Source organism: Octodon degus, unplaced genomic scaffold (assembly GCF_000260255.1).
Source record: "Octodon degus isolate 3935 unplaced genomic scaffold, OctDeg1.0 scaffold00206, whole genome shotgun sequence".
NCBI classification, from domain to species: Eukaryota; Metazoa; Chordata; class Mammalia; order Rodentia; family Octodontidae; genus Octodon; species Octodon degus.
The window spans coordinates 1,361,612-1,377,280 of NW_004524782.1; the positions used below are offsets into that span (position 1 = coordinate 1,361,612).

At 56.3% G+C, this 15,669-nt stretch overlaps 2 protein-coding genes across 2 annotated transcripts in view; one reads left to right on the plus strand and one right to left on the minus strand.

Moving 5' to 3' along the window:
• Iglon5 (IgLON family member 5) overlaps nt 1–10,372 on the plus strand; it is a gene marked incomplete at its 5' end in the record, with an annotated part of 14,531 nt that extends 4,159 nt beyond the window's left edge. The window contains 7 exons of the mRNA XM_004644670.2: nt 3,446–3,524; nt 3,780–4,012; nt 5,534–5,653; nt 6,658–6,792; nt 6,920–7,040; nt 7,411–7,565; nt 9,021–10,372. Of these exons, the coding sequence (XP_004644727.1) occupies nt 3,446–3,524; nt 3,780–4,012; nt 5,534–5,653; nt 6,658–6,792; nt 6,920–7,040; nt 7,411–7,565; nt 9,021–9,109 (932 nt within the window). The remainder of the gene's footprint in view (nt 1–3,445; nt 3,525–3,779; nt 4,013–5,533; nt 5,654–6,657; nt 6,793–6,919; nt 7,041–7,410; nt 7,566–9,020) is intronic.
• A 1,244-nt stretch (nt 10,373–11,616) lies between these two features.
• The window catches only part of Vsig10l (V-set and immunoglobulin domain containing 10 like), an 8,737-nt gene continuing 4,684 nt past the window's right edge, over nt 11,617–15,669 (minus strand). Inside the window, exons 8-10 of the mRNA XM_012517691.2 lie at nt 13,913–14,026; nt 13,524–13,678; nt 11,617–12,570 (exon numbers count right to left, since the gene is read on the minus strand). Of these exons, the coding sequence (XP_012373145.2) occupies nt 12,490–12,570; nt 13,524–13,678; nt 13,913–14,026 (350 nt within the window). The 3' untranslated portion in view covers nt 11,617–12,489. The remainder of the gene's footprint in view (nt 12,571–13,523; nt 13,679–13,912; nt 14,027–15,669) is intronic.

Here is a 15,669-nt window from a genome sequence, read left to right on the forward strand (position 1 = left end):
AAGAAAGAAAGAAAGAAAGAAAGAAAGAAAGAGAAGAAAGAAAGAAGAAAGAAAGAAAGAAAGAGAAGAAAGAAAGAAAGAAAGAGAAGAAAAAGAAAGAAGAAAGAAAGAAAGAAAGAAAGAAAGAAAGAAAGAAAAGAAAGAAAGAAAGAAAGAAAGAAAGAAAGAAAGAAAGAAAGAGCTGTGCTCCGCCCTGAATGAACTTGTAGTTTGCTGAGGAAGAACATCACTGCGTGACCCAAACTCTGAGGGAAGCGCTCCCTGCACTGAGAAGGTGCAACCAGGCCTGGAATTGTCAGGGTGCCTCTGGCTGCTGATACATGAAGTGTCTCGGGCTGCTCAGGAGCCCTGCAGAAGCACCATGTGGCGAGGGCCTTGTCAGCCCAGGGAGACCAGCGCCAAGACTGCGGTTACCAGGCTCATGGAGGGAAAGGGCTGTAGAGTCCTTAGGTCAGCCTGGCCGGCTGTGGTAGCATGTGCTTGGAAGCCCTGCCACTCAGGACGCTGAGGCAGGAGGGTTGCAAGTCTGAGCCCAGCCTCAGCGACTTAGCACTTGTCTTAAAATTAAAATAGATAAAAAGGCCTGAAGGTGTAGCCTTCTACTCCCTAAATTCAATCTCCAGTACTGAAAAAAAAAAAAAAAAAAAGATTAGCCCTGAACAAATCAGTGATTATTAACCTTGCCCCACCCACACTCACTGAAGCCCAGAGAGGGGCAGGGAATTGCTCAGCGTCACACAGCAAGAGGAGCCTCCAGATCCCGGGGTCAGGGGATTTTAAGACAGTGGTCCAGGACATTCACACACATAGAAGCACAGACTAGGCACCCAGGCCCCGGAGGGGTGCACTTGCTTATTCAATATCTACAGGGCTGCCCACGAGCCAGGACCACCCCGAGGCACCCGAGATGCTGGCTTCAGGAAAGAGTGGAGCGCACCAGGGCATCCGGAAGGCCACTTGCACCAGGCCCCTGGGTTGGGAGAGGGTTTGCCCAGGAGCAGGCCCAGGAGAAGAGGGAAACCCAGGGCTAGGTCATGCACAAGCCGAGGGATGAGGCGGAGGCGAATGCCTACGCTTGGGGAGATGCCAGAGTGAGGGCCTGGGGCATGGTGTGCTCCGAGGCTTAGAATAGTTCTGGTGTCAAGAGCGTCTGCCCACCTGTGGGGGCTACATGCTGCCCTCTGGCCCTGGTTTGTGGCCTCGGCTCTGCCAGGTGGTGCTGAGTTCAGGAGCCCCACGGGGGAGACCTTGGACAGCTCCCCCTCCCACCTCTGAGGTTCCTCTCTTGTTTTGCATTGTTTTTTAATTGGTGCCAGGGAAGATGAAACCCAACGCTTTTACACTGAGCTCCATCACTAGCCCTTTTATTTTTTTTTTTAATTTGGAGATAGGATCTTGCTAAAGTACCCAGGCTGGGCTTGGCTCGCAATCCTCCTGCCTCAGCCTCCTAGAGGGTTGGGAGTACAAGCATACCTCTCACACCCTGGTCAGGGACTCCCTTGTTTCTGGGTAGAGGCATCTACCACCACGGGGGGGGGGGGGGGGCTGCTGGCACCATGTGATTCTACACCAGGGATGCTGCCAAACGCCCTACAGGTCCCCAGACCAACTGACCCCAAATGCCAGCGCAGCCAAGATTGGGAACACCTGGCCTAGCACGCGGGCCCCCAGGAGCTTCACAGACCCTTGGGCATGGCTGCCGGTCTGTAGTCTTGTCCGGGAAGGGATCCTTGGGCCCACATGCAAGTGTTTCACAGAACTGGGGCGGCACAATCCCTGCCTTTTGGTCCAGGTAAATCTTTCTGTACAGGACTCTCTGGCCCCGTGTGTGTGTGTGTGTGTGTGTGTGTGTGTGTGTGTGTGTGTGTGTTCCCCCACTCACACACTGCAGCCATGTGTGGGACCGTCAGTGTCACTAGAGCCACACAGGCACCAGGGCTGTCTGGTGGGTGATCGGTGTGTGAGTGCTGCTTGTCCGGGATTGTCCCTCAGTGGCTGAGTGTGACAGTCTGCTCCTGGGACACAGCTGTCACTTCCAGTTGACCTTCTGCTGGACGTGCGTCTGGGTCTGTGGGTGTCACTGCGACCGTGCACGAGTGTCCTGTCCCTCTGAGCAGGGCCACAGCTGTGTGTGTGCAACTGGGAATCTGGGGCTATTTCCTGCCTGGGTGAGCTGGGGCTGAATCTGAGGTTGTTTCCTGCCTGGGTGAGCCCAGGCGGAGGGGTACAGGGCCCAGCCCCACTCCAGGCCCTGGGCAGCCCACTGCAGCTGGCCCTGTCCCACCCCATCCTGAGGGGCTGCTGATGGAGCGGCCCCTGGGAGTCGTTGGGGCAGCACGGGCAATTAATTCATTAGATTAATTAGCTCCTCTTCCCAGGCAGGGGGGCAGGGCATCCTGCGCGCGGGGCCTCCCGCTCCAGGCGCCAAGGTCATCTGGCTGGCCGCCCTCCTCTCCACTCTGCAGGCCCAGCCCCCGCCCCTGGCCCAGGGCCAGCCTGCTGGCCACGGTCCACGGAGAGAGAACAGCAGGGGCGGTGGGCCTGCGGGCTGCTTGCTGGAGTGCGCAGCAGATGTGGGCGTAGGTCTGCAAGGGAGGGGGGCACACAGTTTGTTGGGCAGATGTGTGTGTGCGAAGGTGTATGTATGATTGTGCACTGTGTCTACAGGTGTGCAATAGATGTGTGTCTGTATGTGCGTATGTATCAGCATATATCTGGGTTACTGTGTGTATATATGCATCTATACATGTTTCTCCTGTATGTATTTCTGTGTACATGTATGTATGGCACATACACACCAGTTTGTACATGCATGCAGGTGTGTGGATGTGTAGGTGTACTTGTGGGTACGAACGTGTGTGTGTGTGCCCATGTATGCATCCTTGTGTACAGTATCTGGGCGTACCAGTACCTGTGTGTCTGCATATGTGGATACATACATGTGTGCATGTGTGTGCAAGTGTGTGTGCATCTGTGCAACGGTGACTCTGCACGCTGCCTCTGTGGACAAGTATGCGTTCTGCGCACATGTGTATCTGGTGTGTCTGCACACCAGTGTGTGCTTCTCACACGTACACACTTGTCCTGTGTACCCACCCGTGTGCTCACGTATCTGGGTGGCTGTGCGTCTCTGTGTGCGTGCACTTCTGCGTATGTGTGTGCCTGTGTCCAGGCCTGTGCGTGTAAGCACGCGTTGGCGTGTTTCTGTGCCGTGGCCCAGTACTGCCTCGTGTCCCTGGAGGTCTGCAGTTGGCACGTGCTCCTCCTCCCTGTCTGTGGTCTGTGCAGGCCCAGGGAGAGGCCCATGCTGAGTGTGACTGCTGTGTGTGTATCATTGCAAACATCCATGAATGTGTGTGGTGGGTGTGTCCCCAACGCGGGTGTGCGCATGGGTGTGTACCCACATTCTCACCTGCCACCAGGGCTGAGCCACTCCCTCCCACAGGGCTGCTATCGCAGAGCTTGGAGTTCAACTCTCCTGCCGACAACTACACCGTGTGTGAAGGTGACAATGCCACCCTCAGGTACGTGCCATCCCGTTATGTCCCATCAGCAGCTGGTGGCCCTAGTCTGGGGTAGAGGCGCAGCCATGGGAGGGCATTATGACACACCTGCTGCTTAGGGCCACACCTCCAGCTATGGGCTGAGGCAGCCCTGAGCCTTTTGCTCTCCTGCTGAGACTCAGTTTCTCCACAAGCACAGTGACCACAGCAGTCTCCCTCTCAGGGCTACTGTGGGACCTGCAGGGGTGACCCTAACCATAACACCTCCTTCCCCAGCTGCTTTATCGATGAACATGTGACCCGCGTGGCCTGGCTGAACCGCTCTAACATCCTGTACGCCGGCAACGACCGCTGGACCAGCGACCCTCGTGTGCGGCTGCTCATCAACACGCCCGAGGAGTTCTCCATCCTCATCACCCAGGTGGGGCTGGGAGACGAGGGCCTCTACACCTGCTCCTTCCAGACCCGCCACCAGCCGTACACCACTCAGGTCTACCTCATCGTCCACGGTGAGCCGGGCAGGGGCGGGGTGGGAGCACAGACAGAGGGACGCAGCCCTGGGATGCGCTGTAGGACGGAGTCCCCACACCACAGAGTCTCCTACACCACATGCAGTCCATAACGCTGTCCCCAGTCCTGGGAACGCATCTGTGGACGATGGATTTCCACCAAGCACACTGGGGAAACCACAAGACAGTGACAGGGCCCCTCAGAGGAGGGTCGCGTGCGTCTGTCCTGTGCCACCACACACAGGGACTGCACTGAGCATATGCAGGAGCGAGGAAGGCTGCCCGCCCCTCTGTAGCTGATTTCTGGAAGCTCAGAGGCCTGAGCTGGGGACTTTGGCTGTGCACAGAGCTGGTGGAAACCACTGCCCCTCAAATAAAACAGGAAAGAAGGGAGGGGAGGGAAAGGAAAGGATAATTCAGAGCAAGAGGCGGGCTGCAAGGATCCAGAGACTGGGCTTCGGGGAGTGGGGGACAATGCTCGGAGACCACTTCATAGGAGGCGGGAGTGATCTGGTGTGTGGGACGCACCCAGACAGATGGGACCCAGACCCAGGGGACACCCACTGGGGTCACCATGAGCCCTGGCTCAGGAGCCAGGCCTCAGGTCTGGCCTCAGGGACGAGCCTCTCCAGCCAGGGACCGCTGAGTAAGCAGAGCCCCCCCTTGGGCTCCCTGGCCTTGAAACCAAATGGGGGTGGTGCTGTCTCTGCTCAAATCCAGGACAGCAGCAGCCAGGGAGGGCCTGTATTTCACGCTCTTCTAGAAAAAGAGAAAAGCTTCTGCCAATTAAACAGAGGCACCCCGTATCCCATGGCACCCTGAATGAAAAGCTCAAGTGAAGGGGGGGGGGGGGAAGAAATCCCAGACACATCTTAGAACTGCAGAAATACAGCAATGTCCAGCTCACGACAGGAAGGAAGACACTAATGAATGGATTCTTATAGAGCACTTAGAGAGCAATCTGCCACACGTGTATTTGTTAAGTAAATTAACTAAAATAATCATAAAAAGAGAGAGGAGGACAGGAATTCAGACCAAAAGATAGTGAAATCAAGTTAGGGTGAAGTGGAAAAAGATACAGATTTCAATATGGCCAGAAATTAGACCATGTGTGCAGCCCAGGTAGACTGCGGAGGATGGGGCAAAAAGGAAAGTGACAAACACAGGGGACTGTAAGAAGGACACAATGAGTGTCAGCCCACCCCTGGTCTGAGGGAACAGCTGGGCCTGGACAGGGGTTGGAGGGAGGAGCTGAGTGTTTGAGGGTTCCACATTGGGAAGGCCGGGCCTGGACCCCCAGGTGTGAGGGAGGAGGCAGAGCCTGGACCCCCTGTTTGAGGGTCAGGGTCTCAGGGAGGAGGCTGGGCCTGGACTTCAGGGTCTGAAGGAGGAGGCGAGGCCTGGACCCCCAGGTCTGAGGGAGGAGGCCAGGCCTGGACCCCTGGGATCTGAGGGAGGAGGCCCTGCCTGACCTCTGGAAGTGGGCCTCCAGCCTCTCCTGACCTCTCTCCCTGCCCACAGTCCCCGCCCGCATCGTGAACATCTCCTCACCTGTGACAGTGAATGAGGGGGGCAATGTGAACCTGCTCTGTCTGGCTGTGGGGCGGCCAGAGCCAACAGTCACCTGGAGGCAACTCCGAGGTGAGGACCCCAGCCCAGAATGAACGCCCTTGCCCTACCCTACAGTCGGGGCCCCTCCACTCACTGCCCTGAGCTGGATTCCCAAGCCCTTGCTGTGCGGCTCTGCCCTTCAGAAGACTGCATGGCACCCATACTTTCCCGGTCACGCATCACCAGACCCCAGACAGCCCTCACTACTGGCTTCTGCCTGCAGCTCAGGCCCAGGACGGGTTTTCCAAATCACCCATGAAGACCCTTCTTTTCCTGCTTCTCCCCACCCCACGAATGCTGCACTTGGGGATCCACCCCTAAACACCCCAAGTCCACAGTCCCAACCCCTGACTTGCATGCCCCGCATGTCCCACATGCTATCAGCAGGTGCCAGCATCCACCTCCCCTGGAAACTTGCCCCCCAAATGCACATTCTCAGGCCCTAGCCCAGCCGGAGAAAAGCCCCTTCCACCTCCACCCCAATGTCTTCATGACCTCGGGTGTGTGAATGGACAACCTAGGGCCACCACATCACGCCCCAGCCCTTTACCTGACCCCCCACAAGATCCCAAAGCTCTGATCCCTGCTCCCTGCATCTAGGGAGACCCAGAGTGCCAAGCATTAGGTCCTTGTGAATACCAGATCCCCTCAGACCCCAGAACCCAATTACTAGGTCACAAATCTTAGTTCTCTGGACCTAAGAGCTTGATTGTACAACTCTGGACTCATCCCTCTGGGCCTTTATTTCCTGGATTCTTCCGAGATCGAAGATTCTGGGATTCTCTTCCTCATTGGGATCCCAGACACGTCCATCTCCTGAACCCCAAATTTCATGACTGGCCCTACTGGGCTCCAGTTCTTAAGCCCGGCTCCTCGCACCTCGCCCACCCCGCAGCCTCCTCGGCCTCCGCTGACCCGGGCACTCCAGGCCCTGCAGTGCCGCCCCGCTGATGTGTGTCCCGTTGTGCTGCCCGTGTCGTCCCGTGTTAAGTGTTTGTGTCCGGCCCCGCCCCCGCCCCCTCCCTCCCCCACAGACGGCTTCACATCGGAGGGCGAGATCCTTGAGATTTCGGACATCCAGCGCGGCCAGGCGGGGGAGTATGAGTGCGTGACCCACAACGGGGTGAATTCGGCGCCAGACAGCCGCCGAGTGCTGGTCACAGTCAACTGTGAGTCCCGGCCCTGGGCACGGAAGGAGGCGCACTGGGGTCCTGGGGAGAGGGAGGTCAGAGGGGCGAGCGCCGGGGTGGATTCCCGGGCCTGCGGGAGCCCTCGCTGACCCACGCCCCTTGCCAGATCCGCCGACCATCACGGACGTGACCAGCGCGCGTACTGCCCTGGGCCGGGCCGCGCTCCTGCGCTGCGAAGCCATGGCCGTGCCGCCCGCAGACTTCCAGTGGTACAAGGACGACAGACTGTGAGGACGGCCCCGGGAGGGGGAGGGGAGCGTAGTGGGGGAGGGGCGGCGGGAGCGCGCAGAACCTGGGTTCCCCCAGCTCGAGTGGGGCTTGCGGGCGCTGGGTTGCCTGAGCCTGGGGACACTGGCTCGGGTCTCAGGACGAATGCTGGAGCCGCGTCTCCACGGAATTTTCTGATGGTGGGTTAGGGAGCCCCTGGGGATGGATAGGGTCGCGCACCGGAGCTGCCAAAGTCCTGGAGGGGGCGCGTAGCCTCGAGAGACAGTCCGCAGGAGGAGGGTCAAGAACCAGATGTGGGCGTCCTCGGAAAATTGGGGTGTTGCGCGCCGCGCCGAGGGTGCCTGGCCCAACCTCAACCCCGTCCCGCAGGCTGAGCAGCGGCGCGGCCGAGGGCCTGAAGGTGCAGACGGAGCGCACCCGCTCCATGCTCCTCTTCGCCAATGTGAGCGCCCGGCATTACGGCAACTACACCTGTCGTGCAGCCAACCGGCTTGGAGCGTCCAGCGCCTCCATGCGGCTCCTGCGTGCGTCCGCGGGCCGGGTGGGGTGGGGTGGGGTGGGGGGCACAGGGCCAACCCCGACTGACCCCCAGTGTAGGCCATACAGACGCTGAATCCAGTAATTCGACCGGGTAGGGAAAGAGACCGGATTCATCTGTATTCATGGAGCTCCAACGAAGGACTCTGGGGACACAGCAGTGACACAGTTTGGGGACTCGCAGAGCTTATGGACCAGTGCCAGAAAAGCAATAAAATGGACGCGTAGATAAGCAATCAAACAGATAGACACATGAGCAAAATATAACTTGGGTATTTGAGTAGCTAGAGAGAAAAGGAGTCATAGCTTGCGATGGTAGCGGTCAGGTAAGGTCATCAGAGAACTCAGCATTTAAACTGAGACTTAGGAAAGGAACGCTGGCCCACTGTGGGGCACACACCTGGTAGCCAGCTACTGGGGAGACTGAGGGAGGAGGTTATTAAGTTTGAGACCGGCCCAGTCAATTTATCTCAAAATAAAAAATACAAAGGGCTGAGCCTGAGCGCAGTGGGAGAGTGCCCCAGGGATCCGTGCCTAGTGCCAAAAGAGAGAAAGAAAATAGGAAGGGGAGAGAAAAGGAAACTCCGCCCGGATTTAAAAGGGCGTTTGCACAATCACAGCCAACAAACAGGTCAGGGGGCCCCAACTGAGCCTTTGGAGACATCTGTGGCCAAGAGGAAGGTGGAGCCCAGAGCAGCGCAGCCACTAGGGACTGCACTGTTCGGGCTGGCAGGGCTCCGCTGCGGAAGCGCGAGGGACCTGTGGCTGGCACCTCCATTGAGAATCACTTAGCTGCTTGAGGGATGAGGTGCGCGGTGAGCCCGCGGGGGCTGTGTGGCCGTCCAGAGCCTCAGGGGATGGCACAGGGCCGGGGCTTGGGGAGCTGTGGAAGTGGAGCCCAGGGGGCTGGGCTTGGGGCGGGAGAGCGAGGCAAGAGGGACTCAGGCGTGGGCTTGAGCAGTGGGGCAGGTGGAGACCGGTTCTGAGGCCCAGATAGGCAGCTGGACTGGGAGAGGTCAGCGGGATGTGACGGAAAAGAACGGAGAGCTGAGGATAAAATGTAGGTGGGGATGCTAGGAGGACAAGAGGAAAGGACAAACGCGGAGAGCTTAGAGGGGATGGAAACAAAGCGAAAGGGAGAGGACGCCATGACTCAATCAGGACACAGGCAGAGTGAGACCCCAAAAGACCCCCAGAGAGAGAGAGACCCCCAGCGCCAGCCAAGGTGGTTCCCACCTGCATTCCCAGCTCTCTGGGAAGCTACTGTAAGACCCTCTCGCCAAACACAGAAAAGGGCTGGAGATGTAGCTCGGTGTGAAGGCACCAGGTTCCATCCCGAGTACCGAAACAAAAGAAACAGACCCCTGGAGAGCGACCAGGCACAGACATCCACCCACGCAGCCTCGGCTGGCCCTCAACCCTGTCCTCTTCTCTTTCCCCAGGCCCCGGATCTCTGGAGAACTCAGCCCCGAGGCCCCCGGGGCCCCTGGCCCTGCTCTCCGCCCTGGGCTGGTTGTGGTGGAGAATGTAGGCGCGGCCAGTGCAGGGCGCCTCCCCCCAGGGGGCCTCAGGCCAGAGCGAGAGGAAAAGGGGGAGCAAGCGCTGTAGGTTTCGAGGGGTCAGAAGAGCTCTCAGTCACTCGAGGAAGAGAAGCAGGAGGAGGAAAGATCTTTAGAGAACCCATCACTGTGAGGGATAACGCAAAATTATGCATCTTTCTACAGCCATTCTCGCCACCCGTTCACCTTTCCGATTGTGACCCAGCCCCGGCCGCCCCACACCCCTCTCTCAGCTCAGGCTGTCCTCCACTGGCTTGTGTGTGGGTGTGTGTGAGAGTGTGCGCCTGCACGTGTGTGTACGTTTGTGTCAGCGTGGACTGGGGAGGGGAGTGCGCCCCCCAAGCCCCCTGCCCGACCCTGCCGGCACCCCCGAGGTGTGGGTGCTTCAGGCTCCCGGCGTCCCGCGCATGCTCGCACCGGCACCGACACCCCAGTCCAGCCCTGTCCAATCGCACCTCCGCGGCAGGTTGAGAGTGGGGTGGGCTTTCACTGACCCATCATCCAGCCTTTGTGACTCGGTGGGGACCTCTATCGTGGCTCCCTTGGTTCCTCCTCCCTGCTGCACACCAGCTGCCTGCCGCCAGAGGTCTCCTCGCTGGCGCAGTGGCCTGAGACCTCCCCACTTCCCTCTCTGTTCCCACCCTGGACTTTCTGGCCCTCTCCCGGGCTAATCGGTGCTTCCATCCAACTGTCAGGCTGGTGGCAGTAGCCGCCTGTCCCAGTGCTTTGCCCTCCCCTGCCACCCCTCCTCTTGGCCACCTGCAGCACCCACCAGCTGCCCCCTGGTCCCTGCAGTCTGCGGCCTCTTCACTCACTGGCCCCAAAGGCTGACCTGACCGTCTTCGCATGCGTGCACGCACGCGCACACACCCATGACCAGCAATACCCGCTGGTTCCAGCTGCCCGGTAGCTGGTGTCCAGCCGTGGTGTCCCCAAAGCGGGCACTGTCGTCAGGCAGGGACGTTGTGAGTGTGGCTTCAGCTCAGATGGCCAGGTACTCAGCCCTGGTCTGCCACACCACAAAGAGCAGGGGGGAGAGGTGTCACATAGACATCCTGAGCCCAGACAAAGTCGCCGTGTCACCAACCCCGACTCCCTGAGACCCTGTATAACCACCTACCCAGAACTACCCCACCCAGAGTGCGGTGGTGAAGAGGGCAGAGGGACACCGGGGCAGTGACTGTACCTCAGACGGGGGCGTGGGCCCCATCACACATTGTCTTCCATTCCCAGGGTCCAGGGGACCGGGTGGGGTGGGGGAGGGGCTCGGGGAAGGGGGGCGGGGGCCCTGGGGGCTGTGTGTTCCAATTCATGGGGAGTGTTGAGACCACCACACCAATAAACGCCTTTTTCCAAAGTCTCTGCTTACAGATGTCAGTGTGGTTAGAGTCGGGTGAGTGGAGGGCCAAGGGTGTGTCACTTGGTGGTGTCCACTCCTGCCTCGTTCCTGCCCCTGACTCTTTCTGGTAGATTTGGAATTGGCCCATTACAAAGTTGGCCTCTGATGGGCTTAAGCCACTTGGAAGAGCCTCTTCCCTACTGTGATTGGCTCAGACGTGGACCTACACTTGGTCAGGGCTGTGAGAGGCACAGATGGCACGAAGGGACGCCTTTCTGGGGGTGGTGGGGCTCTGAGAAGGCGGCCTGCATCTGCCCCGTGGAGAGATGTCTAGTCCGCGGGACAGCGACGGCCAGCCGAGAAGACCGCGTGTGAAGGCCGAGCAGCCAAGGAACGCAGAACACAAGGGCTGAGAATCTGAGTCTCTGGGACATCGTTTGTGCAGCTGGATAGAAGTGTACCTGATGCCGTCCTTCACTTACACAAGCAATAAAGCCTCATGTGTGTGTACCCCGCGTGAGTCGAGTTTTCTGTGTCTGCAGATCCTAAGGAAATCGCAATTACCCTTTACCCGCAACAGAAAGGGGCGCAGGCACGTGAGACTACTTAACGTCCAGGGCCGGACTTTACCACTGTCTCCACCCCCCCAACTCTCATCGAGTAGCTGTTTCTCCTTTTCTGCCCTGAGACACGTGCTGCATGTCTTCATTTGCTTTCTTCTTCGCTAGTGGACCCACCTATAGACTGAAAATATTTTGTTTCAAAGTCTTCTTGTCCACTCTCTGGGCGCTTATGGCCAAAAACAGGAAGCAAAGTCGGCTGGTTGACTTCCAAGAAAATCTGCCCCTCCACCCCCACACACAGGAGGAGAGAGACGTGTGAGTTGTCTTTGGATATTGTTATGGGAAGATGTGACAGCTGGAGCTACAGCAGTCATTTGGTTAAAGGAGGCTGTAACAACACATGCATAAAATATACCAACCCACTAAACAGTGGCACAGCAGACAGATTCCAAGGGTCCAGGTCTAGGTCCCAGATGGAGCCACTGAGTTGCTGAGACAGGGTGAAGCCATCTACCTTTATATTTTTTTATCACCAGTTCTTTTGTTTCTTGCTGTTGAAAGAATCCCCACTAGCATACCCCCTTAAATTCTCAGTGTGCAACCCAGTGGAAGCAGGCAGGCATCGGGCTGGGGACAGTGTAGGCAGCCTCACTCTTGATTGGCATCAAAAATGCTTGATCAGTTGGCAAATGGGTATCGATTGACTGCTGTGTGCCAGGCCCTGTGTTAAGTGCTGAGATAAGATTGTGGTTTGTGTCTTTGTAGATCTGTTGATGGAGCAGATCTGAGCTACTCAAGGAATTAGTATCCGCAGACCGGGAGGGGAAGTTCAGGAGCGCTGGGACTCCACCCGTGACCAAAGTAAAGAAAAAGGTATCCATCCCGGGGTGGGCAGAGCTGCCTTGAACTTGCTAAGTGACAGGAGAAGCATCCAGGTCAAGCCCTGGGGACTCGGCAGGGCTAAGAATAAGCCTATATTGGTGAGGAGGGGGCAGTCCTGGAAAGAGAGGTCAGGGCAGCTGGTAGAGGCCAAACCACGAGGCCCTGCAGGTCAAGAACAGGGTGTGGGTAACACAAAGGGCGGGTGGCAGCCCTAGAGGCCTCGAGAGAGCCGAGGGTGGGATCTAACCTGCTTTATGATGCAGTCTCTGAGAGCCCAGCCAGAAGGGGGTGGAGCAAAGTGAGGCCAGGGACCGGCGGGATCTCCCCTCGAGCCAGAGCAGCACAGCACACAAGTCTGTCTGCCACAGCAGATTGTGCGGACACAGAGGTTGTGCAGCCCACACTGCTTAACTGTACCAACACAGGTTGAATCTTCTCCAACGAGAGGAAGACAGCAGTCTCACTTTTGGTGGCCAACTCCCAGTCACAGCAGGCCCCACCTGCTGCCAGGGCAAAACAAGAAGTCTTGACTCCACATTCCCAGCGTAGAGTGGGATCTTGGCGTGGATCATACCTGCGTGGCTGTCCGGACAGTTCTGGGGCCCCCAGTAGGAGAGACAACTACCCAGCGCGTCTTGGGCCCAGTGGCCTGGAAGAGAGGCAGGGGAGGGGTGACCTCGGGGTGCAGCCTGGCTGGGACTTGACTCGCGCTTCTCACTTCTCCACCTGCAGCTCAAACTTTTCAAATACTAGCTGCACCCGAAGGTTTTCCAGAAGAAAAATATTAAGCTATACATGGGAGAGCCAAGGTAGACAGCAACCCATGTTTTTTTTTTTTTTAATTTTATTTATGTGTGTGTGTGTGTGTGTGTGTGTGTGTGTGTGTGTGGCCAGCTCAGCCCACCAGGGGGCGGGGCTGGCTGGCATGTGGTGCTGGGGGATTGAACCGCGGTCTCCCTGTGCTTTGCTAAGCTTGTTCTAAATAGGTGCTTTATACCACTGAACCATCTCACCAGCCCAGCAACCCATCTTCTATGGGGAAAGGAGGTAACTTCATCCTGCCTTAGAAAGAAAAATGGAGGGGGCCTGCCCATTAGCGCAGTTGGTTCAGTGCCTGCTTTAACAAAGCAGTCAGGCTCAAGATGCTCTGGTTCGAACCCAGTCTCTCCCAGGAAACCAGAGATGCATTCAAGGCATCTTGAGATGGCCAATAAATAAATAAATAAATAAATAGAAAGAAAGAAAGAAAGAAAGAAAGAAAGAAAGAAAGAAAGAAAGAAAAATGAAAGTCTTGCCCAAGTTTTATAAACTACATCCCCAGCCCTTTTGATTTTTTTTTTTTTTTTTTTTTAAGGTACAGTCTGACTAAGTCACTAAGTTGCCCAGGCTGGTCTAGAACTTGTGACCCTCCTGCCTTAGCCTCCCAGAGTGCTGGGATTGCAGGTGTGTACCACCATGCCGGCTCCTGGCCAATTCATGCATTTTTAAATAAAGGGACAAAGTTTTATCATCTTTGCAAACAAGTAAAAGAAAGAAGGACACCTTCCTCTTCCTGACTATATTTTGCCCTTATTCTGGAGAAAGTGGGGATACTGCACTTACTAGCTGGGCCTTGGCTGAGCTGGGGTCTTCCAGTGGAAGTTTGAAGGGCAGCAGCTGTGGGGTCTGCATTGGGGTCACACCCGGTGTCTTCTTTTCTGGTGTGGCAACCACAGGCTCCAAGGTTGGAGGATACTTCTTTTTCAAATTAGACTTTCCTGGGAAGAAGAGGTAAATGAACATTTGATTGGCTGTTTCAACATGCTAATCAGCCAATAGTAAGAAAAGCTGGACTAAGGGGTGGGGCTTTACTGTGACATGGAGGTAGGAAGGCAAAGCGGATGACCTATGACTGTGCTAATTGGCTCAGCTAGGTCTCTGACTGGGTCTTTGCTAGGGACCCTCCCAGTGAGACCCTCCCTGTTGGCATCTTCCCCAGAACCCTCACTCACCTCTAAAGCGCAGCAGGCAGCAGATGCACAGGAGAATGAATGTGACCAGCAGGGCCAAGCCTAACAGAGAGCCCAGGACAATGCCTGCGATGGCCCCGGGGCCCAGGATGGGACCTGAAAGAGACAGAAGGGAGGGACACATGGGAGCAGGACACAGGCTGGACCCAAGTTGCCTAAGCTTCTAACTCCTCCTTTGTGTGTGGGAAAAGGCATCCAGGCCTCCTGCTAGTTCTTAGAACCTAGAAATGTAGCGTTTACTGAGTGACACTCTGTGCCGGGCACTAGGCCAGATGGTGAGACTCCACTGGTGGGCAGAACACTGGGCTGCTGTGGGCATCAGCTCCAAGAGAGGAGGCAGGAATAAATAAGCAACAAGTAGAATAATCATAGCTGGTACTAAGAACAAAAAAAAAAAAAATGTGCTATGACAAAAATAATAGGAGGGGAGGGGACGATCAGAAAGGGCATTGACTAGGGATCCAAAGAAGCCAGTCATGCCAAACCTGGGGGATGGGACTCTGAGAATAAATGGAACATGCCAAGGCTCAGAGGGAGGAAGGAGTTTCCTGTGTCTGATGCGGACCAGTGTAGGTGAAGACATGCATCTAGGTGAGAGGTAGCGAATGGAGTTAGGCCAGGTCCCAGAAAGACTATAGGAATTCATGGAAGGCATGGGTTTTAGTGGGGCGGCCTATTGATCTGAACTGCCTGACTTTGGCTTCTACCTGGAGGATGGATTATAGGAGAACAAGAGGAGGGATACAGAGGAGGGCTTGACCAGGGCCTTAGAGTGAAAGTGGAAAGAAGAGAACGGATCAGGAAAAGCATTTTGGAAAGCAACTGATCAACCCTACTGGTAACTGGGATGCTGAGGGGTGATTCAGGGAACATGAGTGGTGCTACTCAGTTAAGATGGGCAAGATTGGGGGGGCTGGAGCATCCAGCTTTGCAGAGGAAACATCAAGGGGTCTATTTTGGATATATCTCAGTTAAGATGCTGGTGGGACACCCAAAGTAAGATGTCAGGTAGGGATTGGCTTATTCAAGGTCTGGAGTTCCAGAAAGAAGTCACAGCTGGGGATGAAGCATTTGGGTGTCACCTGAGCAGTAAGGATATTGAAGGCCATCAGTGTGCACAAGATCTCCCTGGGGACAAATACCTGTTCATATTGAGGTGCTATCCCTGATACCGGTGAATGCAGCCTTATTTTGGAATAAGTGCTTTGAAATGTAACCAAGTCGAGGCTGGTGAGATAGCTCAAGGGACTAGGCACCTGCCTAGGCAAGTGTAGGGACCAGGGTTTGATCCCCAGCACCACATGCTGCACTGGCCCCGCCCCCAGGTGAGCTGAGCCAGCCATCAAGACTAGGCGTGGTGGGGCACACCTGTAATCCCTGTAATCCCTGAACTGGGGAGGCTGAAAATATGAGCCTGAGCTGTGTAGTTTTGAGACCCTGTCTCAAATATATTTTTTAAAAAGTGTAATCAAGTTGATGTGAGGTCACCAGCGTGGCCCTTGTCCCACATGTCCTTATCGGAAGGAGACAGAGACACCCAGAGGAGGGAGAAGACCATGAGAAAGCTGCAGGTGGAGACTGCAGTGACCCATATGCAGCTGAGGAATGCCCAGAATGGACATCCACCGGAATGGACATCTACCAGAATGGACATCCACCGGAATGGACATCCACCGGAATGGACATCCACCGGAATGCACATCCACCGGAATGGACATCCACCGGAATGGACATCCACC